Raw genomic sequence first — 27,698 nt, forward strand, 5'->3', positions numbered from 1 at the left:
AAATTAGATATCATCAACTTATTGATTCTACTTATTCTCTCAGTAGCTTCAGGTAGATTTTCAATAGAAAAGAACAAAGGAGGCAAACCCTCAGGGGTTTATGACAACTTGCCACAGCCAACTCACCACAGCCAACTCACCATGGGACAATTTTCCATGGCCAAGTTGTCTTGAGACAACTTGCCGTGGGACAATATTGAATAACTAATAGAAAAGAATCATTAAAGAAAGGATGCCAAAAGAGGGACAAAATGAAATGTGAATTGCAAAAATAAAAAATAAAAAATAAAAGTTTTAAAACTATTTTAATAAATAAACTGAATTGCTGAATTGTCCTGCAGCGAATTGTCCTGTGCCAAGTTAGCCATGGTGAATTGACAATGGTGAGTTGGCTGTGATGATTTGTCCCGTTCCAAACCCTGAGACAGGCTACATGTTAAGTTAGAAGTAGTTGAACTGCTGAAGAACAGAATTCCCAATTTCCAATTAGAATTTCCAATTAGATTAAAGTAAATCTAAGCAACTTTGCCAGCAAAACACTGCACAAAATGGTCACAGTGGTCAGGCTAGAATATTTTCTTATTCTTCTTTAGAAAGGAATTCAAAATTTTAAACAAGGCCAATGGCTGGCAATCCACTGACATAATAAATCAGAAGAAGTACAAATGCAATACCTCTCTAATCATGGCTTAGAGGCAAATCTCAGCTTATACTCAGGTTCTGTCAGGTTCAGTTTTAGTCTAAAATAATCCCCTTCTGCTCTTTCATCTTCTAAAGCTCTTCAATAACAAAGGAGTCAACCAAGATCAAAGAGCAAATGGAGACCATTAAGGAGCAAGCTTGTTAAAAAAAAACTGGGTCACTTCTTGTTACCAGCAGTTAATCAGGCAGTGGTTACTAGATTTCTTACCAGATTGCTGGGGAATACTTGAAGTGCCCTCAGGAATCCTTTTAGATACCTCTAGATGTCTGAGGTAGACAAAAACAGTCCCTTTACCTTGCAGAGATCCTGGGTAGCTATAAATTCCATCCAAATCAGGAGTTGCTCTGACTATGGCAGTGGGCAAAGAAAAATGTCCTCCACATGCAGATCTTCTAACAATTGCTCCAAGATAGATGGTTCAACTTGTGTTCAAATCTATGTGTTGGGGCTATCATTATCATGGAGGTAATGAAATCTAACAAATTCATGGAGATTGTAGTCACCCATCAACAAAGGTATATGGGGACTCCAACAGCAGCCTTCAGATTGGATCCAAGTGGAGATCCAACTACAAAGTAGGGCAGCCAAACTTATCAATGAAGCCCAAAGTAAATATAGTAATCATACCTGTATGTTAACCCAAGCAAACTACGATACACTGCAACATTAGGTGGCTGTCGCATCTCAGTGCATGCCATCCATTTCTCATGCTTACCATCTTGATAGTGCAGATTATAGTTACTTATATATACATGTGTCAAGACCCCTTTAATTGCACCAAAGCCTATTGATGCCAATAATACTGTCATCTGCCACACTTCCTGCAACTATCAAGCTTAATAATTTATTCATTTGTTTGTTTGTTTTTATGAAAAAACGGTCTTGAATTCCCCACCCCCCCAAATCCTATCACTTCCTTTTGGATATTGAAATCCTTAGGCAGATTTAAACCTCAGTCATTTAAAAAGTTTGGGGTATATTTTTGAAGCACAATATTAACAGATAACAGATAATCAGGGTTGGAAGGGACCTTGTAGGTCATCTAGTCCAACCCCCCACCCAAGCGGGAGACCCTACACCATTTCTGACAAATGGCAGTCCAATCTCTCCTTGAAAATCTCAAGTGATGAAGCTCCCATAACTTCTGAGTGGAACAAGCTGTTCCATTGGTTGTTTGTTCTCAGAAAGTTTCTCCTTATTTCCAGGCAGGTTAAATCTCTCCTTGTTCCGTTTCCATCCGTTATTCCTTGTCTGGCCTACAGGTGCTTTAGAAAATAGCTTGACCCCTTCCTCTCTATGGCAGCCCCTCAAATTGAAAATGTAAGTATACAATTAGGTTTAAACTCAAGTAAGATACAAATGGTATTCTAATAAATACAAATACAATACAAATAATATTGCATTTATCTTTATTTCCTTCATTCGAAACAAAATGTGTTTTGTTGCTTAGTTTAAAAACAGCTGTGCTTTACAATACAATTTTCTTTTTTAAAAAAATTCAGATTTTTCTCTTAATTCTTTCCTATCAAGTTATTTTTTTCCAAACCTGAGGACATCTCTGAACATCAATTCTGGAGGAGAAAAATGTAGTTGCAAAGAAAACAAAATGCCCAAACCACAAACCAGTTGATAGTGCTATAATGTAGTGAAATAGCTAAATGGAAGCAAACATTTAAAAAAATGACAGTACAATTCATTTGAATGGCCCAGGAGGAGGACTTGGGTAGTTTCTTTTAAATATCATGAATCAAAATATTATTGAACATACTGCAGGTTAGGATAAAAATTCATTACAAATAATGGCTTCAGTTTCAAACGGTGGTACTTATTTCTACATTGAAATGGTAGGGAGAAATGGGTCTATGACAACTTGATGCCACTAGCTTGGTACAGCCAGCTGGGGGTGGCCTTCTCACCACTGCCAAGTCCCCTCTACCAGCTCAGTGGAGTTGGCAGAGGGGACTTTGTGATGGCAAGAAGGCTACCCCCAGCTGGCTGCACCAAGCTAGCAGTGTCAAGTCATCCCATTCCGATGAAGAATATGGGATCTAAATCTAACCAACAATGCAGCAACCACCCTTCGAGCACTACAAGCTCTGGTTGCTCCATAATATTACCTTTTTTTTTTTTTACTCCAGTCAGCAATTTATTTGTGGGGAAATAGTTGAATCAGATTTCAGGCAAAAATAAACTTTATAAAATTAAAAAGATACTCTTTAATTAAGAAAATTATGAAAAGATAAAAAGCTGCTTTGTGTAAAAGTCATTTAAAGGTCAAGTCAGACCAACAAGTTTTAGTAATTTATTAATGAAAAATTATTCAAATTGTATCTTGGTATTGTCATTGTCACACTGTGAATTTCCAATCACTCCTGAAACTGACAGCCATGAAGTGGGCTATATAGGAGCACCCATAGCATAACATTTTATTGCCCACTGAATAGCTCCAATATTAAAAAAAAGATAGCAATAGCACTAGAAATAGCACTTAGATTTATTTATATACTACTTTAAAGTGCTTTACAGCTCTTTTTAAAGCAGTTTACAGAATTAGTTTATTTCCTCCAACAATTTAGGTCCTCATTTTAATGACCTCGGAAAGATGGAAGGCTGAGTCAACACTGAGCTGGTCAGAATCGAACTCCTGACTGTGGTCAGAATTAGCCAACAATTCTGCATTCTAACCACTGCATCACCACAGCTCTTCAAAGAATCTAACATGATAGCAGCATCTACCAGTAGGTCTGGTTCTACTCTTTAATGTTGAGGACAGCTCTGAACTTTTCTTCCTCATTAGAAGCCATAAACTCTTCATTAGATTTGATCTTAAATAGGTAGCAACTTATTTTATAAATAATAACATACTTTGGAAAGGAATTATTAAAGGCTAAAAACTAATATTTGAGAACAGGATTTGGTTTTCCATGCTCCCCTACCCTTTTCCTGGTTATGGAAGCTGATCCGTGAAATCAGTTGCAAATATGAAGCCACCATCCTCTCTTCTTCATAGGTGAAAATAAAATATTGGTTTCCCAATAGAAATGGAATGCTTACAGAAGAACATTTCCTAGAGCTCTTTTGGATGAAGCCCAGTTGATTAAATTAAGCATGTTTGTAGGTCAGCTAAGGTGGATCGATGTTAGGCTTAAGGACAAGCAAGTAAAAATGGCCAGAGTTCTTTCAAGGAAAATTGACTTGGAATCAGGGGAAATAGTAATGTGTTAGAATTAAATTAAGGGAGAAGAAGAGTAGCTAGTGATCAATGGTGTGATGTGAAGAGAGGCAGAGTGAAATCAACAATGTGATGGGGAGAGTGGACAATGACAAGTAGGGCGAATGCTACGGTACATAGAGGACAGAAGATGGGGCCAAAGGGATATGTGGAGATGTTAAATCAGTTCATAGAAAGTGATAAGGTAAAGAAAGGGCAAAAAGATTGCAGGTAAAGGTGAGGTGGAAAAGCAAGGCAGAAAAGAAAGGTCAGTATGAATGGATGCAATTTTAGCATTACAGAAGGAAGTAAAATCATGAACATAGAGCAAGGAGATGGGAGATAGAATGAAGGAAATCAAAGCATAGTTTCAAAGGTAGAAAAAGACACTCTGGATTCCTAGACCAGAAACACAATGGATCTGACAGATGTAACAACAAGATGCTGTTCTATATTAATTCAGAGGAGACGTTTGTTTGTTTATAACATGCATTGTACCATAGGATAACTCTGGACGACTTACAGTCATAATGTTATTCATTTTCTATCCTTACCTGCATTATTATAATTGGAGTATAAAGTGGGATTATGGTACATGACTTTTTTTTTTCTCAAACAGGTGCATATCTTGTGTTTACCATCATTTAATTATTCTGGATTTTCACCTTGCCAAAGAAAATGGCAATCACTGGGACTGATTTAAATGAGTAACAGCAATTGCTGGGAGATACAAGGCCATTTTAACTTACCTGAAGTAGCTTTGATGTCAAACATATTGGCTCTTCACCTGAGGTTATAGAGGAAGCAGAAAGAAAAGAGAAATTTTATTTCTTTTCCATCTATTCAGGTCAGAATTTCTCTAGGCGGACCAGGGATATTAATAAGACCACAATCTAATTAAGCACCACTATATGTGCACCTAGTTCATTATCAAGAATTTAATGATGACTTGGTGAACTGAGAACAGTTAAGATATATTTAGCCAGCATATTTGTCTTATGTATTGATCTGTGCTGCGATGCCATTACATTTACATGAGAATTAAAAGACTATTTCCTTAATGTGCAGCTCAGTGTAATACGTTCTCAATCATCTCATCGCTTTTAATGCTTTCTCTTGTTTTATTATCCTGACAATAAATAGCCTTCCTAAAAGTAGGTGGGTGTGAAAAGCAGTTGATAGTAAAAGCAATTAGTAGATCTTCAAAGGCTTTATAATCTTGAGAAAGTGTCACTGTTGTTGTTTTAATCCTGGTCAGCAATAGAAATTAAGGTCTTGAAAAAGGCTTCCATGTGCAGAAATTATGTCATGCAGCTAGAAGGCATTACATCTTGATCAGCAATATTAGAGCAATATATAATCTAATTCCAGTGGAAATTAGATAAATACCTTTTGTGACCATGGCCACGTACTTAACTCTAGATTTAATTCATAATATTTCTTCAGATGCTAACCTTTGCCCATTCCTATAGTGCATTTTCTACAAATGGGGTTTTTTTTTCTGTTGTAGTTATAAAATTTGCTTTACTAACTCTTGCTCTGATCAGGTTCTGATTTTGGAACACCCACATATTCTCACAAAACATCTACATGTACTATATCTACAACGAAGTAACATGAATCTGAGAGTTGGTCTTACTGAAATCATGAATACTTGACTTCGATTTGACACTTGCAGGATTCCATTGTTAACAAAGACATTTTGAGATCAGAGTTTTGGTATTGTTTCCCAAATGGCTTTTCTGATCACACAGCATCACCAGGGTTGGAAACTGAACCAATTTTCTTTGAGCACAGCTCAAACGGCAATCCTTATGTTACACATTCAGCAATGCTAGAGTTTCACCAGGATTGGGGTAGACTGGATTCTCATTAGTGGGAATTCTCATCAATTCCTATTTCCCAGTTCTTGACTCTCTTTTGTCTTCATTTCTGTTAAGCATGGATGGATTTAATTTTAGCACTATGGAAGGAAGCAAAATCTTGAACAGAGAGCAGACTAAAGTTAGAGAAGGATTAAGGATGCACCCATATTTTTCTTTTCTCCTCCCTATATTTTAAGTTACAGTATACATGTTTGAAAGATATTAAAAGGAAGAAAAAACAGAGAAAAAACATTCATGTGAAAAATATGGAAGCTGAATTGTCTTTTAAAAATAGATTTAAAATAGATTTATATACTTAGTTTGATTTTATATATTTTTATTCAAATATATTTTTCTGTGAAGGTTTTCTTGGTTTTGCTCTTGAATTTTTCTTCTTAAAGCAGTTGTTAACATGGACAATTTTTTAAATTATATTTTTATTTGAACCTCTTTCAGATTTGCTCTTTTGTCAGGTTGGTTCAAGAAAATATAGTCACCAAATCTAACTTCAACACCACCCATAAAATGTAGGTCAGCAGATTCATCCAGAGTGAAAGCCTACTAAATTTTCCACTGCCAGCTTTTAGCTTGCTTATTCCTTGACAAAATGGAGTGGTCTGGGGTGGTCCCTGGATGACTCAAATAATGCAGAAACATCTGTTCAGGTAGATTGTCTATATTTCATAGTTGTGGGCATATTAGCAACTTTCTTTGCAGCAAATGGGAAATTATTTATAAGACAGCAATTTGGCATGAACAGGTAGGCAAATCATCAGAGAGAATAGAATAAATAAATGACATAGGTTCTGTTGGTTTTTCTATTTACGCATATATTTACTAATCCTTGTCTTTTGCTCATTCAGTCTTCAGGAAATACAGTTTTTGCCTACTTATTTCAACTAAGGCAGCACACTTCAGATTTTAAACTGATGTTTATTTTTCAAAGGAATAATGAAAGGGTGTTCCTTTTTTCAAATTAAACTTGATTCACAATAGCTTTGACCTAGTTATTTCAATAACAGTACAGAATTAACTTGCCATTATCGTCTGAATGGTAATGGGGGGAGGGAGAGAGAGAGAGAGAGAGAGAGAGAGAGAGAATATGATTTTCTACTCCAGCCTGTCATCCTGATATATCCTGGCAGTCTAAAACAGGACTGACATGGCTTAATTTCTATTGAATCCAAAGTTCTTTGATCACTGAATCATAAAATCGCCATAGTGAGTTGGCTGTGGCAAGATGGCTGTGACTAGATGGACGCAACAAGTTGTCCCATTTTAGACATGGCGGTTCAAAGCAGTCCCGAAGCAAGTGAATCAGACATGTGTGCTTCTTCCCTGGAAAACTGTTTGGGTTTCTTGCAGCAAATTCATTGATAGTATTGGGCAGGCTAAGATGGGGAGAACCTCTACTAGGCAATTATTAAAGTTCTGGATTATAACTGAAAAGACCAAATAAAGCCATGGAATCTTATTGGATGACTTCAGGCCAATTACTCCCTCAGGTCAACTTACCACACAAGGTTATTGCTCTGAATAAAAATTAGAGAAAGACCCTCATTTCACAATTATTGTCATTATTCTGTTTCTTCCTGCTCACAATTTGATAAGATCAGGAAAGAAGAAAAAGGCTGAAAAGAAACAAGGCCTTTAACAAATATCAGTAAGTAGATTCATGGAAAAATGGGCTCCACTGGTGATTTGTAATGGAAAAATATTTCCTCATTTTACTGTATCCAGGAAATGGGACAAATTGCAAAAGGCAAGCTTATAGCTTTCCATGTTGGCTTTGCTCTATCCATCATGGGTCTGCCTGGTTGCAGCTAACTCTGCTGTTCTCTTATAGCAATGACTGTACCTGTACATTTAAAACACCTTCACATTCCTCAGATATCTTTTATATCTCAGATTCATCTGTGTGCCCAATGTTCAGGGGGAAAAAAGCAAATTAGGTTTTTCAAAAGGCAAAGCCTTTTCTTTGAGAATCAGTTCTCTAAGGCTGGAATATTTTTATTAGTGTTTAAGAGGTAATGATAAAGCTTTGTCTTTGTCAGGCTACAGAACTTTTTCCCATTCAATTAGGAAGAATGAACTTCTGAGAACCAAATGTATCAAAACGAATCCTTTATTGAGATGAGACAATTCATGTAGGAGTTCAAAGCAAGCATCTGAGGTCCCTCAGGCATACAGGGATACATAAGGGAGTTTAGAACCCCTCCCCTTATCTCGATGTGTATTTAAAAAAACAAAAGCCAGTATGTTAATTCCCCCCCCCCTTCTGTAGGAATGATCTTTCTCACAGTTTCCCAGGACATACCTAATTTCCCCCCACCCCCTTTGTAGAACGAACTTTTTCCAGAGATTCCCTGGATACATCTCACTGTGGAATTTTTATGATCTTCTCATCTCCTGGCTGTGCCTCTCGAAGGTGATAGGTTCTGGCCATCTGGCTTTTCTCCCTCCATTGTATCATGTGTGGGTTATACAAATTTGATATAAGGTTAAATATATTCAGGTTACACCAAGAAAGGATTTCTTGATCAGCCTCCACTCCATTTTCTTCTTCCACTGAAGAAATGACAGATACACGGATCTGACAGTCTCTTTGAGACTGTCTACATCACTTGGGAAATTTGAATAAAAACCAGCTTGTATTCTTATGGCTCATTACATCCCATTGCTTGTCTAACAATCATTTTTTTTTCCATTTGACTTTTTTTTTAATGTTCTTGTAAAAGGTCATACAAAAGGAGCCCAAGGAAATCCAGGAAAATGGATATTATACCTTCATTTCCAGTGCCCTTACCTCTCTGTCTAGCTTAATAAGAGCAGTTCGTCCCTTCATTAGCTCCGTCTTTAATCCATTAGTTCCATTTATACTTAAAAATAGGGTACATGAATGGAACGGAAGATTTTTAAGCTGCATGCAATTTTTTACTGGCATGCACGGGGTATGACACCTAGTTTGATGAATTACAAGATTTAACATCAAATGATGGTGAAATGATGGTTTATAACCTTCATGTTTAAGCATCAAAGAGAGAATATTGTCCTTTTATCAATAGTATGCCACACAGAATGTTAGTTATTAGCATGTTTAAGTAGTTAGACTTTTTCCCCCTTGGGGAAATTGTACTGCTACCATTATGAGTCACAATTATTTTAGACTTGGCCTCACTTCCATCCTACCATATGTAAGCATTTAACTCACATCCATGTTCCTTAAAATAGTCTAAACATAACAGCCTGTTTAAATCTGACATAAGGGTAGGAATATAAGTTGTCCTCGTGACCTTGATTTATCTAGCTCCTTACTGACAGTATAAACTGGACAGTGGTGGGATTCAATTTTTTTTTACTACCGGTTCTGTGGGCATGGCTTGGTGGGAGTGGCAGGGGAAGGATACTGTAAAATCTCCAGTCAGAGGTGGTATTTGCTGGTTCTCCAAACTACTCAAAATGTCCACTACCAGTTCCCCAGAACTGGTCAGAACCTGCTGAATACCACCTCTGAAACTGGAACTGTTCTCTATGATTTTACATTCAATTATTCCATGGATTGGATCTGGAACTGCCTGCACACAGAGCATGTTTCCTGTCACTGAGCTTCAACCCTTTTTTTTTACAGAAAAGTTTTTAAATTCTTTTCAACAATTAAACAGATTTTGTCATGAAAGGTTTGTGGCTATATGGGTTTTTTCTATATATAAATAAATTAAAAGTTGTTTTTTTTCTTCAAAAGTGCTTTTATTTTAAAGGCAAGTGATCTTTTGGTTTTTCTATAAGACGTTTTGCTTCTCCATCCAAGACGCTTCTTTAGTTCTAACTAACTAGTGGAGAAATCCCATCTGTTCCCCACAGGTCAGTGAGAACTGAAGAAGCGTCTTGGATGGAGAACAAAATGGCTTAAAGAAAAAAAAACAGAAGCTAAATATCTTAAAAAAAAAAAAAGTCCACTTGCCTTTCAAATAAAAACACCTTTGGGGCATTCAAAAAGACAAAGTTCATTAAATAAATTGCAGGTTCCTTCACAAACCTGATGAATGACTGAGTCTAAGTTTTCCATGTAAGAGGCTCTTTATATTCCTCTCTTTGTGGTCTACTTCCTGTACATGTCTCTCCTCCAAATGACCTATAGGATAAGACAAAGATTTTAAAACTGTGTTCCATAGACCCATGAAGGTTCCATAACAATTTTATGGAGTTCAATATGAGACTAAGCCAAAAAGAATTCACTTGAATGGAGCCAATTTTCTCTCATTAGAAGTTTGCTCCTGGATCATGCCTTATATAATATTTTCAAAATGTACGTACCTTGAAATTTGAAAACCCCTGGAGTAGAAAATACAGAATGTCCATTCAGAATAGCATTTGGAAAGCACAGCATTATTCTTTGTCAATAGAGGGGTTTTTTTAATCAAACTTCCTATTACATCAATAGAGCCAGCTCATAAAAGAGAGTGGACACATGTCATTAATCTAAGAGAGTATTGTCAAAGAATTTATGCTCCATATGTCCATAATTCTTGAAATGATGATAGAGTCCAAATGTTTGGCTATATAATTCACAGTCACATACTTAAACCACATGATTCTTCCCAAAACAATATTTCGGATATGGATATTGGATCCTAAACTAAAGTGGGATGAAATTTGGGATGCCCATATTATATGTATAAGGAATCCCTCCATTATTTCACACTTCCACCTGTAATCCAGACCCTCAACCCTTTTTTAAACATCCTATCGGGTGATCAGTTAACATGAAAAAACATTTGGAAAATTAGTCAATTGAAGTTCATTAAAAATATACTGACTATTCTTAAAAGTCCCTAAGCATTGATGTTTACTATTATTATAATGGAGTATTCCAACTCTTTACTTCGGAGTTCTTGCAAATAACTAAATTTATTTTTATCACATTGTCTGTCTGACTGTCAAAAACAAAATCACCCATAGATTTTCAATCATTCAGAACACGCTTCTACATCAATGGTAACTTAAGTGTTTTAGATGGTGGTAAAGATAGGACCAAAATATTCTGCTATACCAGTTTTATATCATCATTTTTTCTCCTGCAACATCTCAAATAATTTAAAATCTTCCATAGCTTATTTAGTCACTCTTTTATTACTATATGATTATTAGCATTTCTGCAAAAAATAAAATAAAAATGGAATGCTAATGTCCTCTTGCTAATTTAACTGATTTATGGGTAACTATATAAGCCATGCTTCTGAGGACATTAGGATGTGTGTTTGTTAGGAATGTGAATGTATATATAATTTTGTATGCAGACATTGCCCTGCTGTTGGCTGAGAATTTGAATTATTGCAGTAAATAGTAGATTTTATGGAGTATGGATATGAAAATTAATATATGAAAGATTAAAAGGAATTTTATAACAATTGGTGGTTATAATTAAAAGGCCAAAGAACAAAAAACACACACACAAAAACATAGAAGAAGTAAATGAAAATATGAAGCTTGATAGTGTATCTAATTAAAAAAAGGGGGAGAGAAATGGATGGAGAAAGTTTATGATGTACAAATGCTGATAGAAATAGTAGATTATATGTGATCTCCTGGAAAGAAAGGTGGCTTGACAAAAAAAAAGAGCAAAAACGTTTGTGTGTGCTGTACGGGAGTACATATTCTCACTTGGGTATATGCAAGTAAGAACTGAATATGTCAAGAGAAATATGAAATTTAGTTGAAATGCAGTGGGAATTGGGTTCCCGGTGTGTGTGTGTCTGTGTGTCTCTCTGTGTGTGCCTTCCATATTCGTTTCTGTACCTGTGTGTGATAAAACAAGAAAACATAAAGTCAAGAATAAATAGGTGATGAATAAATATGGATAGAATTCCATATTGAGTTTCATTGGGATGTTTTGCTCATGCTACCACTATGGACAAGGATCAGATTTTAAAACAAACATACAAAAGGAGAATCAATAGGTCAAGAAGAAGAGACAGCCTGAAAAAATCAGGGTTGGTTGCTATTGATGAGTTCCTCCGAAAGATAGAAGTGAGAAGGCAAGATACTAAGCCTCACCAAATGAAGCTGTATGTGATCAAGGTTAGAACCAAATATGGTTTGCGAGGATAGAGAAATATGAAGAGTTACAGTAATGTCTACTTAGCATCTAATCAGTAATTATGCAAACAAGGTTTATCTAAGCTACTATATTTTCTTATCTTTCTCCTTAGTTTCTTTTGCTTACTATTGCTTATTTCTTTTATGCACCTGACCTTGGATAGCCCACCCTGAAAGGGAATCGTGTAATGTATGTATGCTTAGATGCACATTTTTCACAGCAGTAACAGAAAGGGAGCAGACAATGCTGCCAGGTGTGTCTGTGGTTCTATCTTGTAAAATTTTCAGCTATGTTTAATGTAATGGCTGAACATACAGATGGTTTTTGCTGCCATCTAGTGCATTTGGGTATACATAACTATCACTTTGGGAATCCAGTCTGATAAGGCAGAGATAGGATTAAATTTATATTGAGAAAAGAAATAAAATTCTGGCTTACAAAACACACAGGATAACATCATTTTTTTCTGCCTATAGTGTAGTTAGGTGATCAAACCTTGTGTGTATCTATATGTTATGTGTAATATATATGTGTATATACATATACATATAGTATATATAAAATTTGAGGGAAATTACAATTATACATAATGCTCTTTTGCATCAAGCAAATTGGGATTTTTATATAAATTTTATAAGAAGTTTTAAAGAGAACAAAAAGAAACACAAACTAATATAAGATGGATGGATGGATGGAAGGAAGGAAGGAAGGAAGGAAGGAAGGAATAGAAAGATGATTTTGTCTGCAGCAGATATAATTACAAAATTATCTCTTATTTTATAATTACCAAAAAAGCTTAGTTTTTCAATTATCCATTCTTTTCCAATCATCAAACCCATGAGTCATAAGACCATTTTTCCTTGTTTCATGCAAAAAGGGGAAACCATGAATATAGATACAGTCTTTTCTCTCAAAGAAGTTAATTTAAGCCTTTCTGCATGCTCCATCATCTTCACCAACCATTCCTCCATTGTGGGTAGTGTCAAGTCTTTCCAATTTTGAACATGTAAAAGTTTTGGTGCAGTTGTCATATATAAAAACAAAGCTCCATAATTGTTTGCTAGTTGCCTGTCCATTAGTCCTATAAGAAATGTGTCTGGTTTCAGTTGTACTTTAATCTTAAATTTAATGTTCGTAATTGTATCCAAAAAAATTTGTCTTGACATATTTTTTCTAACTTTATTGCATGCCTTTAACATAGTTATTTTGAAATAACACACAAATCATACTTGTCATAGTTATATCCATGTATTTTACCTTTTAATATGAATATATGAAACATACTGAGGTAAAAGGTAAAGGTTCCCCTCACACATACGTGCTAATCATTTCCGGCTCTAGGGGGCGGTGCTCATCTTTGTTACAAAGCTGAAGAGCCAGTGCTGTCCGAAGACATCTCCGTGATCATGTGGCCAGCATGACTAAACCCCAAAGGCTCACGGAATGCTGTTACCTTCCCAACAAAGTGGTCCCTATTTTACTACTTGCATTTTTACATGCTTTCGAACTGCTAGGTTGGCAGAAGCTGGAACAAGTAATGGGAGCTCACTCCATTATGCAGTGCTAGGGATTCAAGCCACCAAACTGCTGACCTTTCTGATTCATAAGCTCAGTCTTAGCCACTGAGCCACTGTGTCCCCTTTTTGAGAGAGACCTTCTTTTGTTAGCTGTTTACATGCAATATCATCTTGTGATGTGAAATTCCTGCAAGAAGATTCTGTACTTTTGAATTAACTACAGCTGTTTTGAATTATCTACAGCTGTTATGGACACCGTTGTCTGGCAAGATTTCATTTCCAGCTTTCCCTTTCATTGCCTTGTCACAAAGATGCTTTTTCAAGAGGCTACTGGACTTTCTTTGTTTTTCCTTGAGGACGTTTTTCTTCTCATCCAAGAACCTTCTTCTGTTCACTTCTCATCCAAAAAGCTTTAGAACTGAAGAAACTTCTTGGATGAGAAGCGAGACATCTTCAAGAAAAAACAAAATAAGTCCAGTTGCCTCTTTAAAAAGCATCTTTGGGGCAACCATGACCTGGATGACTGAAAATCTCCATAGATTTTCAAGGTCTTCTTTGTCCACCACCACTAATACAAACAGGAGGGTAAACTATGGCATCATGTTCTCCCTCCCCAACAAGGGCATTTGGGACAACAAGAGGACTTCCAAGACTTTCTGGATCCACCTTCATTGCACCCAATGCATCTGGCATTTATTCCACTGATAATTAAAAGCTCAATCATCTTTCAGGAGATTTTTCAGGATGACAAGTGGCAGGGAATAGCATTTCCACAGCATCTAAACTGACTGATTGTGGAATTGCAGTTTTATTTGGAAATGAGTATCCTTACAAGAAAACTTACGCTGAACAAATATGTACTTCCTCTGACTAGACACACATCAATAAGGTGTTTTTTTCCCATTATAATTCTTCTTCATCTTTCAAAAATTAGGCAGGTTTCCAGATAACAATGCTCATTTAAATAATGTACAGAAAACATGTCCATTTTTATTCAAAAGTAAATCCCTGCTGGTTCAGTGATGCATAATCTTAGGCAAGCATGCATATGATACTGCATTAATTGCCGGTATTTATTTTTAGACTAGGGGACAATTTTATGTTTCTTAAATGTATAGTACATAAATTTGGGTCTAGATTTACAGTAGAATTTTTGCAGCTTATATTTTTAGTTGTATTCCTCACATGTGTGAGATTTATACTTGAAATTTAAAGATGAGCATAGAACAGAGCTGTCAAACTCCTGGCCCATGGGCCAGATGTGTCACGGGCTGGCCATGCCCACGCCCGGTTTAGTGAATAGGAGGAAAGTCCTGATGTGTCACATGACGCCACCATGACGATGTAAGTTTTATACTCCTGGCATAGAAAGAGGTACTTGCATTCACCAGTCTTTCACAGTGGCAAGAGTCAGGAGTCAAGCAGTAGCAATTCCGTGTTTTCAGTGATAAAAACAGTATCCCAGTTCTCTAGTATGGCATATGCTCACTCCAGAAGTTGGATGCATTTCATTTTTCATCAAGTGTGCAGCAAATGGTGGTGGTGGTGGAATTAAAAGCAAAGCTTATGAAGATTATGGTTGCTGATGTAATGAATAAGCTAAAGGCACAAACGTTTATAGTACTGCTACATCTCTAAGCTTCCTTCCTTCCTATTTTTGGGAGGGCTATTCAGATACAGGCAGTCCTCAACTTACAACCACAATTTCCATTGCTAAGCAAGACCATTAGTGAGTTTTGCTCCATTTTATGACACAGCTTTCTTGACACAGCTGTTAGGTGAATCTTTGCAGTTGTTAAATTAGTAACATGGTTGTTGTGTGAATTTGGCTTCCCCACTGATTTTACTGGTCATAAAAGCTAATCCCTTGACCCAGGACACCACACAATTGTCATAAGGATGAACCAATTGCCAAGCATCTAAATTTTGATCATGTGACCAAGGGGATGCTGCAATGTAAGTGTGAAAAGCGGTCATAAGTCACTCTTTTCAGTGCCATTATAACTTTGAACAATCACTAAATGAACTGTGGTTAAGTTGAAAACTACTTGCAGCTTGTCTAAGCAACTCTCGGTGTGTTAATTAAATGTACAATTCATTCAGAGTAGAAACTGCTCTAACAGAAGACCTACAAAAACTTGAGGAGTCATTGACTGTCTGCTGGAAGTTCAGATAGAGTGAAGTCATAGAAAAGCAGAGGGTAAAAAGGGGCTCTGTGTCCAATAGAAAGGCAACTGCCTATGTCTGAAAAGAAAACCAAAAGGTGACTTTGTTTTTTGGAATTCCTTTGTGGATTTTTTGGAGATATCTGACGAGGAATCAAAACTGTTTTAGCAGAGGTGGCATTCAGCCAGTTCTGACCGGTTCCGGAGAACCGGTAGTGGAAATTTTGAATAGTTTGGAGAACCGGCAAATACCACCTCTGACTGGCCCTGCCCCCATCTATTCTTTGCCTCCCGAGTCCCAGCTGATTGGCTGGGTCTTCTTTTGTTGCCCTGCGCAGGAGAACAGAGCTGGAAAGCAGGTTAGTGGGGTAGGGAGGGAATGGGATTTTGCGGTATCTTTCCCCTGCCAAGCCCACCAAGTCACACCACGCCCACCAAGCCACGCCCACAGAACCAGTAGTAAACAAATTTGATTCCCACCACTGTGTTGTAGTATAAATCTTGTGATAATCTTCTTCCTTGTTGTCCCATCCAAATAGACAGTATGTGTAACTAAAACTGATATTTCCAACCAACACTTATACAGAATAATAGAGTTGGAAGGGACCTCAGAGGTCTTTTAGTCCAATCCACACTCACACAGGACGACCCTATAACATTTTGGACAAATGACTGTCCAATCTCTTCTTAAAAACCTCTAGTTTTGGAGCACCAACAACTTCTGGAGGTACGTTGTTCCACTGATTAATTGTTTTCACCGTCGGGAAATTTCTCCTTAGTTCTAAGTTGGTTCTGTCTTTGGTTAGTTTCCTGCCTTCCCTTGACCCTTTTGTATGGTTACTGCAAAGTTTTGCTTGGATATTGTATAAGCATGTAGCAGTAGTAAGCCATTGCCTTAATAGAGAACTGTTGGAATAATACAATAAAAAGAAAAATAAATCAGGCAATTTATCATACATTAATATTATAATGTTAAGATCTTATGGCTCAGTATATAATTTCTAAGATCCATTACTCCATTATTTCAAACTATATATTGTCTAAAATAATATCCATAAAGCCACTGAACTTTCATTTAAACAGGAAAGAAAGAAAGCACATTACTCTAAATGTGCAGTGGCTTATTGCACTAGAATCCATTGAGATTTCTTTAAATAAAAGAAGCTGAAATACAAGTGCAGTTGAGTACAGTTTTGATTTACTGTATTAGTAGGAGAGCTTTATTTTATCCTTATGGCTCCAGCATTTACATTAGAGGCACTTGCCAGAATCATAAACCTTACAGATTCTCATAAACAATTCTGAAACCTGATGGATGAAGCCACTTGCCTAGAACTTTAATATTTGCTTTATCTAGTAATAGCAAACTTTGAAGTAGCTCTTGCATTCCTATAACAGACAGCAGCCATTAGATCTTTATAATATACAACCTGCAGGCTTAAACTTCCTACTATAGCAATAGCACTTAGTCTTATATACCGCTTTATAGTGCTTTACATCCCTCTCTAAGCGGTTTACAGAGTCAGCAGATTGAACCAACAATCTGGGTCCCCATTTTACCCATCTTGGAAGGATAGAAGGCTGAGTCAACCTTGAGCCTTGGTGGGATTTGAACTGCCAAATTGCAGGCAGCTGGCTGCAGAAGTAGCTTGCAATACTGCACTCTAACCACTGCACCACAGAGGCTCCTAGGGTCTATGAATACATTTTAAGAAGCAGTTTGCAGGTTTTAGACCATAGCCTAGTAACTATTAGATATGTTGGCATTCTGGGAAGCCTCAAATAAATACCTATTACCTGCATTAAGAAGGAGATTTCCAGGATCCTTTCTTACCTTACGGGAAACTTTTCTGTAAACAGCTCCCAGATGGTGAAATGTTTAAAATAGACCAACTACAGCAGGGGTATCAAACTCTCAGCCTGTAGGCTTGGGGCGTCATGTGCTGGTCCCACCCCTCACCCGATTTAGTGAAGGGGAAAAAGTCCTGATATGTCATGTAACACTGCCATGACGACGCAACTTTGACATCCCTGAACTACAGGGTAATGTATGGATCAATTACATGGATTCCTCCTATTTGCCCCAAAATTGGTTCCTGAATGTTTGTTCAGAAAATACAACAAAATGTCTATTGCAGATATTTTAAGATATTTTTTCCAACTTCACGTAAACTTCTTATAAAGGTCAGGAAAGTAGGGCGTGAATTGGACCCTCAGATCCCTTTGTTGTCTACCAACCCTTTCCTGCCTCTGATCAGCCACTACATTTTAATGAGATAGCTTCTGAAAGACTATTTCTCACCACTTGGAAGTGAAAATTACTTACATGTATTTTGAAAAGAGAACTTAGGAAACACCCTTGGGGGAAAAATGGAAAGACAATTCTGCATCCACTGCAGCTTTACACTGCATAATAATGCGGTTTCCCCCCCAAATTGAATGTTGTTTGTAGTAGCCCACCTTTGAATTAAAGTACTGTTTAATTTCTTTCCTGATTAAGCCTGCCATCCACAAGCAGCTTTTATGGGATGCAGATCTTTATTTGTACCATTTTAATGCTGGGTAGAAGAGTATTTGTTGTTTCAAAGGAAAATTTTATCAGTGATGCTCCTTGGACCACATTTTTGAGGTTCAGCCAAAAGTACATTGTCTTTGTGGTATGTTTATTTTGTATGGCTCAAACCGTGAAGGAGTTAAGGACATTCTTATTTTCAATTTACAGATATGGAACTGAGATGCTGAGAAAATGAGGGATTTATTGAATTAATAAGATGGGTACTTCTTTCCTGGTTTCATAATTAAGCTGTCTAGTTCGGACTTCTTGCCTCAATTTTATCTTTCATGAATCAAAACCAAATTTGCTTTACATTTCCTTACATTTCCAAGTACTGCATCACTTGTGCTTCATTATGGGAGTAGGTCAACCAGCAGTCCTTTTCAGACATGAAAAGTATGTGCTTCATCACGTGCTATTAGAAATGTTCTGGCTATATATACTGATTTTTGAAACATTAAAAATAATTGCCTAGCATTGGCAAAGCCAATTGATTATAAAGATGGTTAAAAAAAAAAGATATAATGTTTTGGAGCTGGCATCCACTCCATCAAGGTCATTTTTAATGTTCATACAAAGAGCACGAAAGACATATTGGAGTTCTCCTGCTTTTATTTCCCAGATTCTGAATGCAGAAGAGGTCAGAGAGGATGATTCTACTTATCATTCACCTATTATTTTAAGTTTCTTGTATTGACTTATTTAAAATTGCTTTTCTTAAAAATTATTATAATTATTTTGAACTGTTAGTTCTATAAATCCATAATTGATCACAGCAATATCTTTGGTCTTGTCTGCTAATGACCATTGCATATGGAAAATTAAGTTAGTTTATTTCTCTTTATTATCTCATGCTTTAATGCTTTTGACTTACTATTTCTTTTTCCTTTTCTGTTTTCTACATGCTATGATTTACTCCGGCTGAAAAGGAACAGTGTATTGGGTGTCTATCGGGGTGGGATTAAAAATTTTTAACAACCAGTTCTGTGGGCGTGGCTTAGTTGGTGGGCGTGGCCTGGTGGTCATGTGACTGGGTGGACATGGCTTGATGGTCATGTTACTGGCTGGGTGTGGCCAACTCAACATCACTCACATCGAGGCATGCATCTCCTCTCCCGGCCTCTCGTGACTGTGGGGATGCTGCAACAGTCATAAATGTGAAAAATGGTCATAAGTCACTTTTTTCAGTGCCATAGTAACTTTGAATGGTCACTCCACACAAGCAAAGTACCAGCAAAGGAGGAGAAAAAAACTCCAGAGAAGTTCCAGAGACAGGAAGTCTAGTCCTGCCAAGAATGTAATAAGGGTTAACGGAGAGGCAGTTTCTGTAAGCAACACCAGAATGTTTCCTTCCTGCCTTCCTTACAGGATTAGGCCAGTAATTTCTTCTAACAACCAGTTCTCTGAACTGCTTAGAATGTTAACAACCAGTTCTAGCAAATAGGTGCAAACTGGTAGAATCCCACACCTGGTGTCTATGTTTCTAATGGAGCTTACATAAGCATTAGCAGTCAACACTAACTTGAAGACACCCACATTCACATTCACACTCACACTCTCTCTCACACACACACACACAAACCTGCTAAATCAAATCTACACCTTTCTCTCTGTATTGTAAAATGTTATCCAGGTCATATCAAATAACAAAAATGCCTTTTTTATTAGTAACAATTATTATAGGAACTAACTAATAAGCAAATTTAAAAAAATAAATTTGAGCCTTCTTCTTAATAATTTAAAATTTGATTTAAAAAAGCCTGTTTTTCAGAAAATACATTACATTGTTCAGTTTTATAATCAATTAGCTATAAATGGGATTTCAAACTACTCTAGTTTACAAGCCTGAGAATCACTTGCTTTGTTAAAGCTTAGGTATAACTATAATGCATAGGTCTATATAACTACAAAATTTATTAATTCAGCAAGAAAAAAAATATAAGCTGGAACACAATGTGGTTTTCATATTCACCAAATTATATTGCATTTCATTGAAGGAAGAACACAATAACATTCATCATAAATTTTAGCTAACTAAAATGATCCAAGTATAATTTGTTCTGAACATAAAGATAATACACAATGCTAAGCTTTCCTGTCTTTGGTGCCTGGCTTGTTTATCTTTCACCTTTACTATTTAGGAAAGTAATGGCAGATATTTATCTCAGAGGATAATATTCTTCACTGACTTGAAAGTAGCAGCAATTCACACTTCCATTCCTCACGCTGAATCTGAAGCTCTGATTTGCTATTGATGCTTAAAAGAAAAAGTAACAGGAAGACTCTTAGATGTGTATCGCCTTAATCAGCTGCTAATGGATATGAATAAGTTGATTCCTGGGGAGAATATCTACAGCAGTGCTATCTACAAATAAACCCAAGCAGAAGCACTTGTTTGGTTTAAAAAATGTTGGCAATCAAAAAAATGGTACTTATCATCCAAAAATTAATGTATAGAAAAGTAAAGAACAACTAAACATGGCTGGATAAGGAGATCTATGCCAAATCAGATTGAAAGGTCATTGTGTTGATCAATGTAAGCATTATGAAAATGCCCTTTCTGTATCATTTAAACAATGTCAGCCTTCACATCCTATTCCCCTAATTCCAGAAGATGATTCTGTATTTTATAAACCAGGAACAATGGATGGGAACTGGGCAAGGAAAGATTCAAGGAAAGATAAGGAGAAATTTTCTGACAGTGAGAACCATCAATCAATGGAACAGTTTGCCTTCAAAAGTTGTAGGAGTTTCATCACAGGCATTCAGGAAAAGACTGGACTGCCATCTGTCAGAAATGGTGTAAAGCTGGGGTGTCAAACTCAATCCCATCACAGGCATGGCCTGGTCATCGCAGCCGACTGGGTAGGCATGACCAGGCTCAGGGTGGCAGGGGCTGGTCCCTCACTGTCTCTGGGATGGCCTGCAGACCAACTCCACAGCCTATCATGGCCCAGATCCAGCCCATGGGCGAGGTGTTTGACACCCCTGGTGTAGGATCTCCTGCTTGGGTAGCGGGGTTGGACTAAATAATCTATAAGGTCCCTTCCAATTCTGTTAATCGGTTAATGTTCCTTCCGATGCTGTTAATGCCCACCTCCACTAGGCCCATGACACAATTCCCTATTAAGAAATAGTCCAATGAATCAACAATCTAAATTTAATGGGAATGACAATCATTAGGAGCATTTTCTAATTTTTCATCTTTTATTTTATAACAGAGATGACCTCAATCTTTGTATAACAAGCCATTAAATAAATGTCATTCTGAACTCCCTTCCCCCATTGTTTGCTTGTATAGTGAAAATAGATAGAGGCTTATTGAGCTATAGACTCTCCTAAAATAATTATGATATTTTCATTGGTAATGCTCACCACTTTTCTTTCTGCCTAAGACAGTGGCAAGGAAGCATTTGAGATTTCTATCTGATAAACACAAGCAGCTAGCACAAAAGATGAAAATATGTTAAGCGGAAAAGATAGAGAATGTCTGATTCCTAACAGGTGTCATTTCAAATGTTGTTGACCTTTGTCTAGAAGTTGCATGACTTAATATCCCTTAGGTCCACAAGTGGTAAATGAAGGCCATACAATTTCCATCTACTGTCACCCAACAGCAAGCATTTGATATTCTATTACTTTTGTTAGATTTATATCCCAGTTCTATTTGAAAAGGTCACATCATCTTACATAGGTCTTCCCCACTTTATCCTTACAATAACAATGCTATGTAGTAAATCTGACCAAGAGAACAGGGCTGGACAAAACTTAGGTGCTTCAAAGGTGCTTCAAAGTTGATTAAAGATTAGCATCTGGGTATTTCATCAATCTTAGTCTTCAAGCTAATAGCTGTGGCTCAAGGTTGAAATTGAGTTCAGGGCCTCCAGAAGTTGTAAATGCTCCAACACTGCAAGATTTTAGGAAGAGATTGGATAATCATTTGTCTGATATGCTATAGGGTTTCCTGCCTAAGGGGTGAGGGGGGGGGTGGACTAGAAAACCTCCAAGGTCCCTTCCAACTCTGTTATTCCATTCCATTCCATTCCTCCTTTGTGCTCTCTGAACTTGGTTGTTTTCTGTAGACATTTCATTAACCAAACTAATTAACATCATCAGCACACAGTTTGGATAATCAAATGTCTGCAACAAAACAACCAAGCTCAGAGAACACCAAAGACCCCTCAGCTAGCTATTGTACCACACAGGATGTTTCTATACTCAAGAGATTTTTCTGGTACATAATGTGTGGACCTTGGGTATTGTTTCAATATACCAGAACAATGTAGGTAGGGAAAACAATAGGATGATTTTTTTAAAGTACACAAGGAAAGTATACAGTGTAGAATACAGTAAGGGAAACATTAACATTTAGCTCCTACAGTAATATAATTTGTTTCAGTTTAAATTGATTTGGAATCAATTTCAACCAAGGTGAGAGTTTTACCTACCCAATCTGACTCTTGCAAACTAACTTTTTTTTAAAATGCTATGTGGAACACTCTAATGTCATTCACTATCTGCAGGCAGAAACAGGGAGAGAGTCCCTGCGAAAGACAGGCTGCCTCCCCATTCTGCCTTCAGATGCCATGTTCAGAAGCAATAGCAATAGCACTGATTTATATACCGCTTTATAGTGCTTTACAGCCCTCTCTAAGTGGTTTACAGAGTCAGCATATTGCCCCTAACAATCTGGGTCCTCCTTTTACTGACCTTAGAAGGATAGAAGCCTGAGTCAACTTTGACCCAGTCAATATTGAACTGCTGGCAGTCGGCAGAGTCAGCCTGCAATATTTCATTCTAACCACTGTGCCACCACAGAACAAGAGGCAGTAGTACAAACCCTCCAAAGGTACCTGGTAAAATCTACCCAGGAACTGTGAGATTGACCACTGACCAAACACAAACCTCTCCATTTCAGGAAAACATCTCTAAGCATGTTGTCCTACCATTACTCAACTTGCCCTGTTCCACAGGTGGGCTTCAAAATTTTTAGAAAAGGGTTATTTGCCCAGTTGCTGGGTGGGGGTGGCCATGGTGGGTGTGGCCTAGTCAGTCTCCTGCACCATGGCCAGGGGGGCGGTTTTGCCCTCCCCGGGCTCCAGAGGCTTTCCTCAAGCCTCTGGGAGGGCAAAAATGGCCTCCCTGGGCTCCGAAGGCTCTCTGGAAGCCAGAAACGGGCCCATTTCTGGCCTTCCCAAACTTCCAGGGGGCCTGTTTTTTATCCTTCCCAAGCCTCCATGAGTGCCCTGCATTTACCTGCAGCCAAAATGGGCCATGTGGGGGACTCCTGGGTAGGTTGGGGTGGAGTGGGATGGTCAGCAAGGGGTGGGATTTGGGGGGGTCTCCAAACTGCACAGAATCTTAGCTAGAGGATCTCCCGAACCCCTGCGAACCCCCAGCAGCCCACCGCTGCCCTGTTCTTTATCTACTCCAGAAATGGTTATTGTCTAATTTAAATTACATAGGGGTCTTGGTAGTCCTCATTTAGCAACTATAATTGAGATCAGTCATTAAACAAAGTGAAACCACAACTCTGCTTATGTACTTACTTCAGCTTTGCTTTGTTGTACAGACATGTGAAATTTGTAAATGTAAGGCCGAGGGCCAAAGTTACTTTTTCATCATTGTCATAACTGTAAATGGTGTCTATTACTTGTACAAAGCTAAAACCAACTGTATTACTCAGTGAGGTTTAACGGCTCCCTGTATTGTAGGCACTTTAATACAATGTTCTTACCCCTCTCCACATATGTAGGTTTGTTTTTATGGCAACAGCAGCTTCTTTGAAGAATTGCCAATAAAAGCTAAAGGGATAAATTGTGGAACTAAAAAAACCACTTAGCATCTGCAATGATAAAGCTGCAAGCATCTGTTCAGAATGCAGTGCAGGATATTAATTGTTTTTGCTTACAAAAAGCTATCGGAGCACATTGCCAGTGGCTAGGAAGGCAATCAAATTAATAAAATCTGATAAACAGTTTTCCCCATCATATATATCCTTAAACATTTAGCAACCAAATACAGCTCCTTCCCTAGAAAGCTCATTAAGGCATTTATAAACAATGTAGAAATATCTACCAGCCCAAATACTGTATATACTGTTCAGTAGCCTTACCAGCTTATACAAGGACAATGTGATGTTTTTTTCCTTATACTCAATCAGTTAATTTAGGATAAGAGCAAATGTAAATATTTTTAGAACTTCAGGACAAAGCATTCCTTAGCATTCCATACAAAGAATTCCAAACTTAGTGTTTCACTAACCACATTAGCATATGCACCCGTGTTTCAACCATTAAACCAACCATGTTCCCTAACATGGTTGGAGGGGTTTTTTGGAAGGGGGGGTCTTTAATTTTTCCTTCTTTCTCTATAGAGGTGGCCTACATCCCATTTATCTTATTCTGTACTTAACAATAACCTGTAATGGTTTACACCGAATAGTAAAGTTTGGCATTCAGTCACTTTATAACCCTCATGGTTAGCAAGATTGCGTATTCTCTCTGGTCATAGCGGACTCCTGCTTTGTTTTTTCCTCCTCACTTTCCCATAATGGAGAGACCTTTTTTTTTTGAAAATCCCTTTTTCTTTTTATATTTTTGAGGAAATAATTTAGATGAGTAATATTACAGTGTTAGTATAAATACTGGTATCATAGAATCATGGCGCTGGAAGGAACCTTGGAGGTCTTCTATCCAACCCTCTATCAAAGGTAAGAGACTTTATACCACTCCTGACAAATAGTTGTCCAATCTTTTCTTCAAAACTTCCAGGGATAGAGCATACAACAACTCCAGGAGGCAAGCTTTTCCATTGATTAGTTGATTTCTATTATTTACATGTTTTTTTTTTTGTGTTGTACCATAAAATTAGAGTCAGCTACAAAGATTATTTAATTGATTAATAAGGAGAGCTTTGTGGTGTAGCCACCTCATCTACCATACTGCCATCAGAGGGAGGTACCATCCCAGCCATTCAGTCTTCTGTCCTTTTTGTCAAAAATATTAGTCTGTTTCTCAGAGTTGTTGAAAAGGTTATTAACTTTTAATCTTTCCAAAAGGTAATGGTTGCTTTCATCCTTGTTCTTTTCTCTGAAGCTGCCATCTTTTTGTTCAGTTCAGAGGCTTCTGGTCCCAGAGGTATCAAGAAAAGGTCATTGTGCCAATTGGCCTCTTTTTTTGTTTTTAATGGAAGAGATGAGCAGGAAGAAAACTCAGAAATTGAAGACAATATTGTTTGAGTCCCTCTGCCCTCCTCTTTCCTTCTTTGGCAAAATTCTGAGGAAAAAGGAAACCAGTACAGTAAATGCCTCACTTGAAAACATCTTTAGAATTTAGATGGTGTCATTGGCATAAATTGGAGCTCAATATCTTCTTGTGTTTCCCCAGTATTTTAGTATTAAATAAATGAATAAATCGTGTTTTTTTTTCTTCTGGGGAAAGGAAATGCATGGACATTCCTTTCTGGGAAAAGAAATGGTCAGAAGAAGAAAATAAGAGAACAAATTTAAAGAAGAATGAAGGAAGGACACATGGCTAATTTGTCACTTTCTATTTCTTATGCTCACTATCACTATTGTTATAGTGAACAATTGATGGGAATTGATTGTTTAGAAATTGAGTTAAGTATATGGATGCTTGAAGCTAAGAATTCACTATAAACTTCCTTTTTCCAAAACAAAAATTAAAGGAGGTTGCACCATTAAATATGTGTGCATTGTTCACATAAAGCAAGCTCAGATATGATTTGCAATTTCTGTCTACTCAGTATCTATGGAATCTCTTGCTTGGAAGACAGATTGTTATTCATATTAACAACAATAATAATGTCATTTCCAATATTCCACTTAGTATGTGAAAACTGTGCATAAGCCAACATTCATAGTAAGGCCATGTTTTTCTTACCTTCAGCCAAAATGGCACAGAAAATCATACAAACTGTTTCTCCTAAACTCTTCATTCACAAGTTACTGCTAAAAGCAGGGGATGGATAAGAAATAATCCAGTTATCAAAAAAATTTTACAATCACAAATAACTTTTTTATTTTAAGGTAGAAAAATCCCTTTGGCCTTGTTTGTGCTTTTGAAAACTTGAAAGCAAATAGTAATGCTTGGCCTTGCACTAAATATTGTTCTGAACATTCTGTACACAAGGTAGTAAACGGCAAGAGGAGCTGGCAAATGTTTAAAATCAGCTTTGAAATGATAGCCGTAAAATATAAAGGAGCAACATTCTTAGAACAAAGCACCCCAAACGTTAAAAGACTTCTAAATCATATTCAAAGAACTTGCCTGATTGAATATTGCTTCGTGATTTAGTGGATTTGAGAGAAAAGGGTAATTGCTGTTCCTTTCTATGCGTGCATATGTATATACTGTACAGTATATGTGTGTTTATACTCTCTCTCTCTCTCCTTTCTACAGTGACACAGAGAACTGGTTCTGTGAATGTCCTCCTCGCTATTCTGGAAAATTATGTCAGCTTTCAAACTGTGAGCAAAATCCATGTGGGAATGGAGCAACTTGTTTTCCTAAATCTAACCAGGATGTTGTGTGCCTCTGTCCATATGGAAGAACTGGAATTCTTTGTAATGATGGTAAGAACAATTATGAGTTCTAAGCCAGAGCCCCCTTCCCTTTTTTTTAAAGGAAACTGAAAAGAATGAAATTGTCATTCGAAAGCCAATTTCAATGTTAGAACATTAACCCGTATGATCTGGATGTACCTTATTGTATCCCTATTTGAGATTAAAGTCATCCATATTGTTAATAACGGGATGTACAAAGCTCCAAAATGTTTTATTCCCTCCCCACATTGTGCCAATACCTCTGCACTGCATCATGCCATTCTGGTGGCAGTAGGCCATTTCCGAAGTAAAGCCTCTGAACCGGGGGTAAAACTCAAAATTTTTCCCTACCGGCTCTGTGGGCATGGCTGCGGGCATAGCTTGTTATACTTGGTATAACAGTAATAGCAAACGGGGTGATTTTTTTACTGATTCAAATCGTCCCTACCACCGCTCCCGAGGTGGGCCGAGTTGGTTGAATTTCACCCTGCTCTGAACTGGATGTAATCTAAATCTTTCCTCTCAAACAACGTGTCTGAGACACTTCAATTTCTTTCCAGTTTGCAATATTTACTTTGGGAAACAACCAAACGGCCGCTGGAATGGCATGGTCCATAGGAGTTTGCACATGGTCAAGCAGAGAAATAAAACATTCTGAAGTTCACTGGAATATTTCATTTTCATATATGAGTGCTTGTGTACATGTTTTCTGTTAATTAGTTTAGTATTACACACAAACAAACATTAGGCTGTGTAAATCTTGAAATACAGATAGTTCTCAAGTGTCCTCATTTGTTTACCAACTGTTCGAAGATATAATGGCACTGAAAAAAATGACTTAAAACCAGTCCTCAGATTATGATTGTCACAGAATCTGCATGGTCACATGATCAAATTTCAGGCACTTGGCAACGAGCATGTATTTATGCTGGTTGCAATGCCCCAGGGTCATGTGATCATCATTTGCAAGCCAGCTTCTGACAAGCAAAGTCAGTGAGGGAAGACAGATTTGCTTAATAA

General features: G+C 37.3%; 1 protein-coding gene across 1 annotated transcript in view; it reads left to right on the plus strand.

Moving 5' to 3' along the window:
* The window catches only part of EYS (EGF-like photoreceptor maintenance factor), a 181,278-nt gene that overhangs the window by 126,414 nt on the left and 27,166 nt on the right, over positions 1 to 27,698 (plus strand). The window contains exon 6 of the mRNA XM_026726548.2: positions 26,536 to 26,708. Within this exon, the coding sequence (XP_026582333.2) occupies positions 26,536 to 26,708 (173 nt within the window). The remainder of the gene's footprint in view (positions 1 to 26,535; positions 26,709 to 27,698) is intronic.

The sequence above is a fragment of the Pseudonaja textilis genome, chromosome 1, assembly GCF_049901715.1.
Source record: "Pseudonaja textilis isolate UNSWEBS1 chromosome 1, rPseTex1.2, whole genome shotgun sequence".
Taxonomy (NCBI): Eukaryota; Metazoa; Chordata; class Lepidosauria; order Squamata; family Elapidae; genus Pseudonaja; species Pseudonaja textilis.